The sequence below is a fragment of the Equus przewalskii genome, chromosome 12, assembly GCF_037783145.1.
Source record: "Equus przewalskii isolate Varuska chromosome 12, EquPr2, whole genome shotgun sequence".
In the NCBI taxonomy this organism is placed as follows: Eukaryota; Metazoa; Chordata; class Mammalia; order Perissodactyla; family Equidae; genus Equus; species Equus przewalskii.
In genome coordinates this window covers 5318239-5332444 of record NC_091842.1, presented here as the reverse complement: position 1 = coordinate 5332444, position 14206 = coordinate 5318239, and the positions used below count along the sequence as shown (strand labels likewise).

At 39.1% G+C, this 14206-nt stretch overlaps 1 protein-coding gene across 3 annotated transcripts in view; it reads right to left on the bottom strand.

Moving 5' to 3' along the window:
* The window catches only part of RSPH10B (radial spoke head 10 homolog B), a 55488-nt gene that overhangs the window by 25540 nt on the left and 15742 nt on the right, over positions 1-14206 (bottom strand). For all 3 annotated transcript variants that reach the window (XM_008527534.2, XM_070566252.1, XM_070566253.1), the window contains 7 exons: positions 10538-10714; positions 9465-9624; positions 9108-9229; positions 5550-5739; positions 4207-4321; positions 3125-3204; positions 2877-3025 (listed from right to left, as the gene is read on the bottom strand). In XM_008527534.2, coding sequence (XP_008525756.1) covers positions 2877-3025; positions 3125-3204; positions 4207-4321; positions 5550-5739; positions 9108-9229; positions 9465-9624; positions 10538-10714 — 993 coding nt within the window. The remainder of the gene's footprint in view (positions 1-2876; positions 3026-3124; positions 3205-4206; positions 4322-5549; positions 5740-9107; positions 9230-9464; positions 9625-10537; positions 10715-14206) is intronic.

The following is a 14206-nucleotide window of genomic DNA, read 5'->3' as shown; positions in this document are numbered from 1 at the left end:
AGTGGGAAAAATTCAAATGACAGAATTTCTCATCAGAAACCATGGAGGCCAGAAGGAAGCGGCACAGCATTTTTCAAGCGCTGAAAGAGAAGGACTGTCAACCCAGAATCTTCTGGCCAGTGAAAATATCCCTCAGGAATGAAGGAGAATTCAAGACATTCTCAGAGGAAGGCAAACAGAATTTGTTGCTAGCAGACCTGCCTTAAAGGGATGGCTGAAGGAAGTTCTCTAAATGGAAAGGAAATGATAAAGAATCTAAGAACCTCAGGAAAGAAGAAAGAACATGATAAGCAAAACTATGGGTAAATATAATATATTTTCCTTTTTTTCTTGAGTTTTATAAAGTATGTTTGACAGTTGAAGCAAAAATTGTAACACTGATGAGATGCTAAATGTATACAGAAGAAATATCAATTATATTATAAATGGTGGGGGATAAAGAAATGTAAAGGGAAGTAAGGTTTCTACACTTCACTCAAATTGATAAAATGATGACACCATTAGACTGTGATAATCCTAATATGTTTATTTATAGATAGATTAAAAAAATACTATTAGATAAATCCAAATGAAATTCTAAAAAATGTCCAAGTAACCCACAGGAAGGCAGGAAAAAGAAAACAGAAACTAAAAACAGAGAGAACAAACAAAAATCCAAAAATTAAATGGTAGACTTACGCCTATCATATCAATAATTACATTAAATGTAAACAGTCTAAATATGGCAATTAAAAGACAGATATTGGCAGATATTGCTGGTGGGAATATAAAATGGTCCAGCCACTCTGGAAAAATAGTTTGGCAGTTTTTAAAAAAATTAAACAAATGCTTACTATATAACTCAACAACTGCAATCTTGGGCATTTATCCCAGAGAAATGAAAACTACGTCCACAGAAAAACCTGTACATGATTGTTCATATTGTCTTGATTCATTACAACCACAAACTGTAAACAACCCAAATGTCCATCAACAGGTGAAAGGAAAAACAGACCATCGTGGTATATCCATCAAATGGAATGATATTCAGCAATAAAAAGAGAAAAACTATTGATACATGTAACAACATAGAGGAATCTCAAAATAATTATGCTGAGTGAAAGAAGCTTCACAAAGAGAAAACAGAGAAAAGAGACAGAGGATACAGGGTTAAAAAGTCTAAAAGATTTTAGCTAGAATCCCAGAGAGAAAAAATGGTTCAGAAGCAATGAAAGAAGTCAGAGGGGAAAATTTCTCAAAACTGATGAACAGCATTAATCCATAGATTCAAGGTAACAGGTGCCAACTTGAAGAGACTCAATTTGACCATAAAAAAAAAATGACTACAATAGATTGAAATTCACCAAATATGTATAAATCCAGGAGTTGATAATGATATTTTTTAAAGGTCTTTAGTCACCTTTAAAGAATTGCTAGGACATCAACTCTCTACTCTGAAAATTAACAGAAGGGAAAAATCAAGCATTTAATCCTTCCTTTCCCATATGAACTGTATTTCAGAGTAATTGAATAGCTGATGAGGTAAAGTTCTTCTTTAAATAGGATTTACAGCTATAAGTGCAGAAGGAACAATAGGATTAGAAAATTTCTATTGTGCAATCCTTAATGAAATAATGGATGTTAGCTCTGACCGTCAGGGTCTGCTCAGACCACTAGGAAAGGGTGATGGGGAACTCACAATGGAAGGATCATGCCAAGACCACGTGAACCCACTGGTCCATCTCAACACCACTAAAGGGGCACATCCCTAATGGGATGCAGCAGGAAGTACACAGAACCACCTGTGGCTTTGTCAGGAGAAAAAACAAACTGAATTGAATCAAGCTTCTAACTCTAACTCCCACTTGAATGGAAATATGGGGAAAAGGGGAACATGCTAATTAACTCTGAGGATGCAGCCAGCTGAAACTGGATGTCTGACCAATCTACAGGGACCAATGACCTCGTTTCTTGAAAGAAAAAAAAATGTACCATGAAGAACAGGAGAAAGTGAACAAATAAACAGTGGTATAATATTCCATCCAAAAAATCACGTACTTTTAAAAAACTATTTTCCTATAGTTAGACACGAGGTTATTGTCAGTTATTCATACATACATAATACTGTTAAATTTTTTAAATCATTCTATTCTATTAGTATTCAATTCTTTTAGTTTTATCATTTATCTTCCCATAAGTATAAATTAAAAGAATCATGACACAAAAACTACCAATAGAATGAGAATATTGTATAAATTAGATGTTCTATTTTCCAAACTAATAACTTTTTAAAATTACTTTTGTGTGTGTGTGTGTGTGTGAGGAAGACTGGCCCTGAGCTAACATCTATTGCCAATCTTCCTCTTTTTGCTTGAAGAAGATTGTCGCTGAGCTAACATCTGTGCCAATCCTCCTCTATTGTACGGGGCATGCCGCCACAGTGTGGCTTGATGAGCAGTGCTAGGTCCGTGCCCGGGATCTGAACCTGCGAACCCCAGGCTGCCAAAGCAGAGTGTACGAATCCAACCACTACGCACTGGGCCAGCCCCTAAATTACTTTTTTGATGAACAGTAATCTTTAAAAATTATATTCATTCCCCCACCTTCATTAAAATGGCAAGACCTGCATTAGTAAAGATATTAGTGGCTGCTGACTGTCCCATTCCCCAGACTAGGAAGCACATTGGGCAGGCCCTCCCTCTGTTTCTATTCCTTCCACTATCACAGACCATTGGAATTATTCCCTTCTGCCAAAAGAGACCCAGGAAACATTCAATGGCTATGAAAATCATCCCGGAGCTTCACCTCCTTATTTGCATTTCATGGCTAGAATGTTTTGCCTTGCTTTAATTAAAATGTCTGTCAATATAAAACCAGTGTCAATCATGAGTGGTTACTTTCAACATCCAGAGGAAGTGCCTCATCTTCATGGTCAGCTCATGGGGAGGAGCTGCATTCGGTCTGCAGTATGCCGTATAAACCTCCCAGCACTTATCGATGTACTTCATTGAGTACGGTGTCCGCTGTTGCCCACTGAATAAACTGCCTAAAAACATAACGGAAAAAGAAATCATCCAAAAATGATTACAAAATTATAATTTTGGAAAAACAGTGGTACGTATAATCCTACTGGTTTTGTATTTACCTTTTACGTGGCAGGCATTGGGATGAATGTTCTCAGTCATGAGTTTTGTGAAACACAAAAAGAGCGATGGGCTTCTATTCCTGTGATTATAAAGATATCATAGTCACTCCTCCCTCCACTGGATGCAACCCGATTCCCCTGTCCTTGAGGGTGGGGTGGACTTAGTAACTTGTTTCCCACAATTAGAGTACAGAAAGAGAAAAATAGTAAGTTTACAGCAGGGAATTCCGGCTGACACCACTTTTAAGCAAGTGATCAAAGTTATCACCACCAGCAATAAGACACAATGATGTCACATACCCCTGATAGGAGGTGACCAGAAGGGCAGTCGACCTCCATGATATTCTTCCCCAAACCCATAACTTCAGTGTAATGAGAAAACATCAGTGAACCAAAATCAAGGGACATTTTATAAAATAACTAACCAATATTCTTCAAAAGTGTCAAGATCAGAAAAGTCTGAGAAACTATCACAGGTTGTAGGGACAGAGATATGACAACTAAATGCAACGTGGGAAGCTGAAACAGAAAAAGGACAGTGGGAAAACTCGGGAAATGCTAGTAATGCCAATAAACTCTGTAATTTAGTTAACGGTATTGCAGCAATGTCAATTCCTCCCATTTTGATAAGTGTACGATGGTTCTGTAAGATGTGATCATTAGCGGAAGCTGGGTGAAGGGTATATATAGGAACTCTTTGTACTAACTTGGCAACGCTTCCATAAATCTAAGATTATTTCAAAGTAAAAAGCTTTAAAATATACATACGGTACCAATTTTGCTCTGAGAAAGACAGGAAGTTCTGGCCTAAGGAAGAGCCGGTGGTGACTATTTCTGAATAAAACCCCAAGAGCTATTTGCAGGACAGAGACATGACTCAGATCAGGAGGGTTTTCAGATTTTTAATCTTGGATCTCGTGGTTTTGTGGTTAACGTTTGTGGAAGACTTTGGTCTCTAGTCCTTCATTTCAAGAGTGTGTAAAAACAATAATGAACCTCAAAGAAAAGAGGTCAACATTATCACTACTGCTATGGTTAGCTCTGCCCTCCACTGCTCACAGGCGGACGGAACTGGTACTCACTCGTATTCTTTATGGTGAATGTGGTACGCCAACTGCAGGAGATAATTCAAAAAGGTTCTCAAAAGTATTGTTGTAAATGGAGAATGAATTTCTTCGACTGGTATGTCATTATTGGCTAAAATAAGAAAATTGGAGAGGATGCCTAGTATTTTCTAGAAGCTATTTTAATTGTTCCTGATGCACAATTTAAAGAACTGAGTAAGACGGAGTACTTTTTCTCCCCTAGAGAACACTTTCAACAGTATATACACACCCACCTAAAAATTAAGTCCTACACAAAAGCTCGCTATCTGGTCACTTTACAAGAAACTTACAAGATACCTTGTCCCAATGTTCTGAGCCACGATTTGAGTCATGTTGCTAATTCTAAACGGACTCCAAGTCTGTTCCAAACACTTGAATTTAAAGTAAATAGGTATTAGTCCTAATATTTTATTTTTCAAGTGGATAATTTCAGGCTTCCAGTCCTGCCTCCCAGAATTCAGCTAAAAGGAGTAAAACCTTCAAAATTGTTACATTTATCGCACGAACTTTGTAATTTGAAATCAAGACCAAGCCCCAGAGTACCTAAAGCCTTTCTAGGCTATTTCAAGTGCCCTCTGATCCTCAGGGCTTCTGACCTGACAATTCAGTATTTCCTTAGGGTAGGCAAGCTTCTCCATGAAGGGCCAGAGAGTAAATATTTTAGGTTTGTGGGCCAGAGTCTCCTTCACACCTACTCAGCTCTGGTGTTGTAGGGCAAAAGCAGCCACAGACAGTACATAAACGGACAGACATGCTGTGTTTCAATCCAACTTTATTTACAAGAACAGGCTGGGGCTGGAGTTGGCCCACGGGCCCTACTTTGGTGACCCCTGCTCCGTAGAGATGGTCTTTGACTGTTGCCTTTATTTCATGACATTGTCTCTTCAAGTACATTTTTTGTTTTGTTTTGTTTTTTGTTTTGTTTTTGTTTTTTTGAGGAAGATTAGACCTGAGCTAACATCCACTGCCAATCCTCCTCTTTTTGCTGAGGAAGACTGGCCCTGAGCTCACATGCGTGCCCATCTTCCTCTACTTTATATGTGGGATGCCTACCATAGCGTGGCTTGCCAAGCAGTGCCATGTCTGCACCCGGGATCCGGGCCAGCGAACCCCAGGCTGCCGAGGCAGAACATGAGAACTTAACCACTTTGCCACCGGGCCGGCCCCTCTTCAAGTACATTTTAAGCACATTCAGAACAAGACCACATGTTGATTTCTGGGCCTTCCTCACTCCCTCGACATTTCCTAACTGCTTTCACGGCGACGTGATGTTATGCTCCGCTTTAAACCCACAGACGTGATGGACCTGGAGTACTCACTGCTTAACACCCGGTCCATATCAGCAAGGGTGATTTTATGGTGATGAAATTTGCAGTCTTTTAGAAACCTCCAGAAGTGAAGCTTTGTCATCAGAAAGGTGTTATCCAGAGAGTGATCGCATCCCAGGCTGCTGTAAAAACTATAGATCCTTCTTAATTTGGTGATATTTCTCAAGACAGCGTATTCGACCTGAAAAGAGAAAGCCACACATACCTTCATCTTACCTAATAAGAAGAAAAGTAAAAATAAGAACTAAATTAAATGAGATAACACATTTACCTTTTACCACCATAAGAGCTCAATAAATGTTATATTCTTCCCACCCATCCCCAGGTCAATAAAATGCAATGTCTGAATAACAGTAAAAAAATGCTGTTATTTGGACAATGGAACTATTTTCATACTGTTACGTGACAGCTTCCTATCTGAGTGGCAGCAATAAAATTCTCTTGGCTACAGATCAATATCCCTCATGTACACAGACACAAAAGTCCTCAACAAAGATTAGCAAACTGAATCCAGCAACGTATAAAAAGAATAATACGTCGACACCCAGCAGGGTTTATCCTGGGATTGCCAGGCGGGTTCAATATTCACAAAGTTAGTCAGTGTGGTTCATCACGTAGATAGACTAAAGAAGAAAAACAACGTGATCATATCAATTGATGCATTTTACAAAATCTAACATCCATTCATGATAAACACCCTCATCAAATTAGGAATGGAAAGGAATTCCTCAACCTAATAAATGGCCTGTACAAAAACATACAGCTAACATTATACTTAATGCTGAAAGTCTCAAATAAGCAATATTCATGTTGATGCTTTACTAACATCCCTTTCTGTCCCATTCACCTTCTAGTATTTTCCCCAGGCCCTCAATGGTCTCATGCAGCCCCACACGCCCCAGACATGCAACCCTGCAGCCTATGCAGTACCCTGTTCTCCAAAACCCCCGCCTCACCCTCCCAAAGATTCAGAAAATGTGAGGAACGGTATTTGGGGTCCCCAGGGAGACAGAAAATTCGACCTGGGCAGCTGCATCGGGCATCTGTCACTCTCAACATTAACTCCTACTTTCCAAAATTCAATTCAGTTGGATAAACATGTAGAGTCTGCCCTATCTAAAGCATTGTTCTAGAACACAGAATTTTCGTTATGAAGCTTAACATCTGGGGAACAGCACAAGACAGATACACAAGGAGGCGTCATTGGTAGAACAGAGCCATGGAGGAAGGAGAGATGGATTCTAGGAAGAAGCTTCCTGAAGGATGCTATACTTCAACTGAGCCTCAGAGAATGCAAAGATGAGTAGGACCACACAGAGAGCAGGTGCCCCACATGGAGGCTGGGGGGGTGGGGAGTGGACAGGGTGGGGTGGTCCAAGAAGGCCAGTAGGGCTGTGTGACCTGGAGCAAGGCTGGCACCCCTCTCTGCCCCAGCTCCCTCATGTGCAAAGTTCCTGCCCCATAGGCTGCTGGGAGGATTCAGGGCAGTAGAGTCATTTGAAACCATGCCCAGAGCAAAGTGCTCCCTACGCCCGTGCTAGCTATTATTATCAGGCATGTGCATAGTGAGGACGGGAACTGACAGGTTGGAAAGATGGCTTGATGTCAGATCCTAGAAGGCCCCGAATACCACACTGGGAGCATGGAATTCACAGAAAAGGTGACCATTTGGATGAGTGAGGATGAAGCTCGAAGGCTGTGTGCTTGGCTTGCTCCTGCTGAAACCGGAAGCATCCAGAACCCAGGCTGAAAAAAGATACCCACGTTTTGACAAAATGATTCCAGTAACGGATAATAGACACACATAATCATGAGGAAACATCAGACAAACCCAAATTGAGGGACATTCTTCAAAATAACTGAGAAGTACTCTTCAAAACTCTCAAGGTCATGAAAGACAATGAAAGATGGGGGAGCTGTCACAGATTGGAGGAGGTTAAAGAGACGTGACAACTAAATGCAACGTGGGTTTGGATCCCGAAATAGAAAAAGGGCATTAGGAAAAAAACTGGCGAAATTCAAATAAAGCCTATAGTTTACTTGTAGCATTGTAACAAGGTTAATTTCTTGATTTGATCATTGTACCCTGGTTATATAATATGCTAACATTAGGAGAAGGTGGGTAAAATGTATATGGAAACTACCACTTTTGCAACTCTTCCTAAGTCTAAAATCATCTCAAAAAAAAAAAAAAAAAATAGACCCGCTAACTAAATTGTAATGTCTATATTATGAAATATTATATAGTCATTAAACATTTTAAAGGTATTCCTAAAATGTGAAGTTATAGAATTCTTTCACTTTCCATGTCATATATTTCCATAATGTTTGAATTTTTTGTAAGAACATGTGCTACTTTTGTAATTATAAAACAGTCAAGATATAGTTTTAAATACACGATTTTTTTAAAAACCCACATTTTGACATAGAAAGAACTCCAAAGTGGAAAGTGGATAATATATATATATAAAACAAAACAGAACAAAAAGTATATATATATAAATGATATAAACAATGTGATCCTTTTTTTGGTAAATCAATATATATGTTTATTCATCTAAAAATTATAGCATAGGGAAAGACTTAATGGCATTGAGTAGCTATCACTAAATACTATGGGAAAACAGAGATTATATGAACACAATGTTCCCTTTCTACATATGTTTGCACAGAACAAAACTGGAAAGATGGTCACAAGATTTTGTCCAGGTGGAGATTCTCTTTTTCTTTTTCTTATCTGTATTTCCTACATTTTCTACAAGTATCGTGTACTGCTTTTGTAACTAGAGAAAGTAATAAAGGTTCCTATTTTTAACAAGAATCTTGCAGTGGACGACGTGAGTGCTACCAGGAGCCTGAATTACAGCGTTGGCCGGGAGACGGAAAGGGGAGGACGGGGGTGGGCAGAGGGAGGCACCACTTTTGAGGCCCAAAGACCTGGGGGGCCAGCTGAGGCAGCGATGAGGAAGGGAGGGGGCAACGATGCCTTGCAATCTGGAGGTGCCAATGGTCCTCTTATCGCAAGTAACATCTTCAACAACAGTTCACAGAAGAACCACACCGAGCCCCAGTCAAAGCGGGGCCACGATACTGAAGTATAATTTGGTGGCTGTGATTTGCCAGATGCTAATCGAATGAGGTCCAGGTACACAGAATTTTTTCTATCTCTAAGGATTTCTAGATTTCTAATGGTTTCTAAGGGTTTGAAGTTCTTTTGAATCCCAGGATCCATAAAAAGGCACAGCAGAGTCTACGTCCTGTAGACCAGGGTGTCCACAGCCTTGGCCTGCAGACCAATCTGGGTGTGAGGGTGACGAGACCCTGATGGACTCTGGGTCCCTCCGTCTGGACTTCCGTTTTCTCATAAAGCCCACTCAGGCCCAGGGTTGCCTTGTAAATTAAATGGGACGATACATTCAAAGCAACCATCCGGCACATAACAGACACCCAATGCACAATGGCAGTCATCAAATGTGTTTTCCCAGAACGGTGAAGACTGCTAATATTTAAGCCTAAAATATAAATTATAACAATGCAAAAGGCTTTCACCTGCTTCTTTTCCTCTGGTTGATCTTTCTCAGGGTACATAGTCAGCAACAAACTTAGATCCAGCTCAATGCTCGATCCTAACACCGATTTACTTTCACTGCCGTCAAGCTTCCTGATAATTTCTAGCAAATGAAGGCAAATATAGGGGATAAGTGTGAAAAGCAACGTTAAAATTTTCAATGTTATGTCAAAGTGATTTCTACAGAAGTGTGATATAAGAGTATTCCAAAAACCTACTAAGAAAGTAGTTGCTTACTTAAACTTCAGTTTTCTGAGGTGTCAGGTGTATTTTGCTGAGTGGCTACCACGGACAATACAGATTAATTTGCTTTCCACTGACAGGCAAACGCTCCTTACCAGCACTGCTGGAAGGCCCACGGTGCTGGCTCCTGGGGACGGACTCTGAAGACCGGTCCAGGTAACTTATCAACTCAGCTTCAAGACTCAGAGACTCCGCTATGTGGTCATTGGAGAACAGGCCGTCATACACACGCCCATTCTTGAACGTAAATCGGCCCTGGAGATAGAAAGATAGCTTTGTGCGGTTTAGGAACAGCTTTCTTAGAAAACCGTTGGTAAGTGTACATCAATGTCCTTTTCAAGGATTTGGAGGCTTTTGTTTGTTTGTTTTTAAGATATGCACAGGATCCTGGAGCCTCACGTCTCTGTGTAAATCCTTTCCTCCTCCTGATTCTACGCCTCCGGATCCCCCTTCTCTTCTCCGCCTCTCCTCCCCTCTCACTGTATCTGCCCTTCAACCTCGCCCCAATGTTAAGCACCCCTAGGTCACAGAATGTGTCTTATTAAACTATGCTAGTGACCAGCGGAGTGCCCAGCACAGAATAGAGACTCTCTTGCTATTTGTCAAATCCAAGCCGATAGTCAGTCTGATTCAGAGGTGGGCAAATGACCTAATTCAGCTCAGTGAAACTCAAGATGCTTGTGGAAAATTCTCAGAAAAGAGTTTCTTCTCTCCTACTGAGTGAGGTATGTGGATGTGAAGCCTGGAACCACAGCAGCTATCTTGCAGTCGTGAGGGAGGGGCAACATATAGGTAAAGCTGACCTGGTAGGAGACATCATGGATAGACGGAGGACAAACCCTGACATCACTAAGTTGCTGAATCAAATCAAGCCTGAAGCCCACATTATTCTCATTTATGGAAGATTAAGCCTGATTTTCTGTTACTTGCAACCAAACACACACACACACACATAACACAAACTAATTAAATAACTGCTAAATATACAGGAAATTGATGATGTGCTGGAAATTATTTTAAAGCTCATGTAATCAGCTTAACAAAACAGTAAGTTATCCTATGCAAAATTTTTAACTCACTTTACTAGATAGATAATGACACGCCTTCTACTGTATTTCAATTGCTTTACATAATCTTTCAAGTGGAATCTTCACAGCTGTGTACTTACCATGCCATGTTTTTTGTTGGAAACCCATTCTCCCTCATACACGGCTCCACTGGCATAGTAAAACTTCCCACGGCCGTGACGATATCCGTTTACAAACTCCCCTATGTACTCATTTCTCAAAGGATACTGGGAGTTGGGGATTCTCTTCAGAAACCACGTGTGTGTCCCAAAGCCATTCTGCAAAGAAAGCAAATTTCCATGAGAAATGTTCAAAATATTTCTTCTTTTTACCTGAAACAGTTAAATTAGGTATGGATCAAAAACAATGACTCGTTTGAAGGCACAAAGAACAGACTTTGGAGTCGCACAGACTTGGGTTCAGGCTCAGCTCAGCTATTTACTAACCAGCCTTTTGATCTAAGGCAAATTATTTAATCCGTCTGGGTTTCATCCATAAAATGGAAATAACGCCTACCTTACCGGTTAGATGTAAAGATTGAAGAGAGTGTATATAAAGCACCTGGCTTGAAATATTTTCATTATTATCTTAAATTTTATTTATTTTTAACATACAGATTGATATAAATATGTCCCCTCAATGCCACTTTCCAGAAGTAACTACTACTTGAGTTTGAGAATTCGAGTCTGTCTTGCCCAGGCACATACAATCATACCTACTAAATCAACAGACTATATGTACATGTCAATACACACACAATTTTTTCAACAATGGGATGATCCCATATATACTTTTCTGTAACTTCTGGGTATATACCGAAAAGAAGTGAAAGCAGGGAATCAAACAAATATTTGTACACTCACGTTCACAGCAGCATTATTCTCAACAGCCAAAAGGTGGAAGCAACCCAACTGTCCATTGACAAATGAAGGAGTAAACAAAACGTCGTATAAACATACCATGGGATATAATTCAGCCTTTAAAAGGAAGGAAATTCTGACACACGCTATAACGTGGGTCAACCTTGAGGACATTATGCTAAGTGAAATAAGCCAGTCACAAAAGGACAAATATCATACGATTCCACTGGAGTAGTGAAAAGCCCAGAGACAGAAAGTAGAAGGGTGGGCGCCAGGAGCTGGGGGAGGGGAGAAGGCGGAGTTAGTGTTTAATGGGTACAGAGTTTCAGTTTACAAGATGAGAAGAGTTCTGTGGATGGATGGTGATGATGGCTGCACAAAAGTGTGAATGTACTTAACACTGAACTGTACACTTAACAATGGCTAAGATGATTATTCACAATCGCCAAGACGTGGAACCAACCTAAGTGCCCAGCAACTGATGATTGGATAAAGAAGATGTGGTATATATATACAATGGAATACTACTCAGCTATAAAAAAGGACAAAGTCGTCCCATTCACAACAACATGGATGGACCTTGAAGGTATTATGTTAAGTGAAATAAGCCAGACAGAGAAAGACGAACTCTGTATGACTCCACTCATAGGTGGAAGTTAACATATAGACAAAGAGAACTGATCGGTGGTTACCAGGGGAAAGGGGGATTCGGGGAGGGCACAAAGGGTGAAGTGGTGTACCCACAACATGGCTAACAATAATGTACAAGTGAAATTTCACAAGGTTGTAAACTATCATAATCTTAATTTAAAAAATGGCTAAGATGGTAAATTTTATGTTATGTGGATTTTACCACAATTAACATTAAAAAGAAAAAAGAAAGCTGGAGTGGCTATATTCAGATCAGAAAAAGTGGACTTTGGGGGAACGAAAATTACCAGGGTTAAAGAGGAACATTACACAACGATAAAAATGGTCAATACATCAAGAAGACATGACGATCCTAAATGTGTAAACGCCTAACAACAGAGTTTCAAAATATATGAAGCAAAAAGTGACAGATTTGAAAGGAAAAAGAGACAAATCTACCATTATACTTGGACTCTTCAACACTCTTCTCTCAGAAATGGATAGAAAAAGCAGACAGAAAATGAGTAACAGTACAGAAGCCCTAACAACACTATCAACCGTCTTGATTTAATTGACATCTACAGAACATCCCACTCAGCAAAAGCAGAAACACATGTAACATTCACCAAGACAGACATATTCTGGGTTATAAAATAAACCTCAACATATTTAAAAGAAATGTATCATACAAAGTATGTTCTTTGACCACAGTGGAATTAGACAAGAAAAAAAAAAATCAACAGTACAAAGATATCTAGAAAAATCCCCAAATACTTGGAAATTAAATAACATTCTTCAAAATAATTTCTAGGCCAAAGAGGAAGCCATGGGGAAATTAGAAAATATTTTAAAACTGAACAAAAATTAAAACATAATATATCACAATTAATAGGATACTGATAAAGCAGTGCTAAGAGGAAAAATTATAGTATTAAATGCTTATATCAGAAAAGACAAAATGTCTCAAACCAATAAAGCTTCCATCTTACAACTCTAGGAAATGAAGAGCAAATTAAACCCAAAGCATTCAGAAGGAAGGTGATAACAAAGAAGAGATATCAATTAAATTGAAAACTGGAAAACATCAGAGAAAATAAATAAAACTAAAACTGGCTCTTTAAGAATTTTAATGAAATTGGTACACCTCTAGCAAGACTAATGAAGGGAAAAGAGAGAAAATACAAATCAATATCAGAAGAAAGAGGGAACATCACTAAAGACCACATATATATATATATATATAAAGAATAATAAGAGAATGCTATGAATAATCTTATGTCAATAAATTTAAAAATTTCTATGAAATGGACAAATCCCTTCAATAACACAAACTCCCAAAGCTTACTCAAGAAGAAATAGACAACCTGAACAGCACATTATTTAATAAATAAATTGACTTTATAGTTAGTTTATAGTTAATCTTCCCACAAAGACACCTCCAGGCCCAGAAGGCTTCACTGGCATATTCAACTAAATGGCTAAAAAACAGATAATACCAATTTTACAAACTCTTCCAGAATACTGAAGAGAAGAAAACATTTCCCAACTTATTTTATGAAGCCAACATTAGCCTGATTACTAAAAGCTGACAAAGATACTATAAGGAAAGAACACTATAGATCAATATCCCTCATGAACATAAACACAAAAATTCTCAACAAAGTATTAGGAAATTGAATCCAGCAAGATACAAAAAGGATAATTTCATCATGACCAAGTCAGGTTTATCTCAGGAATGCAAGGTTGGTTCAACATTTGAAAATCAATCAATATAATTCAACACATAAACAGACTAGAGGAGAAAAACCACATGATCATCTGATTAGAGGCAGAAAAAGCATTAGACAAAATTCAACGTCCATTCATGATAAAAGCTGTAAGCAAAGTAAGAATTAAAGAGAGCTTCCTCGGGGCTGGCTCCATGGCCTAGTGGTTAAGTTTGGTGGGTTCTGCTTCGGCAGCCTGAGTTCAATTCCCAGGCACGGACCTATACCACTCGTTGGCAGCCGTGCTGTGGCAGCAACCCACATACAAAATAGAGGAAGACTGGCACAGATGTTAGCTTAAGGGCGAATCTTCCTCAAGTGAAAAGAGGAAGATTGGCAACAGATGTTAGTTCAGGGTAAATCTTCCTCAGCAAAAAAAGAGAGAGAGAGAGAGTGAGAGAGAGAGAGCTTCCTCAACCTGATAAAGGGCATCTATGAAAAACCTACAGATAACATCACATTTAATAAAAGACTTAAGTCTTTCCCACTAAGGTCAGGAACAATGCAAGGATGT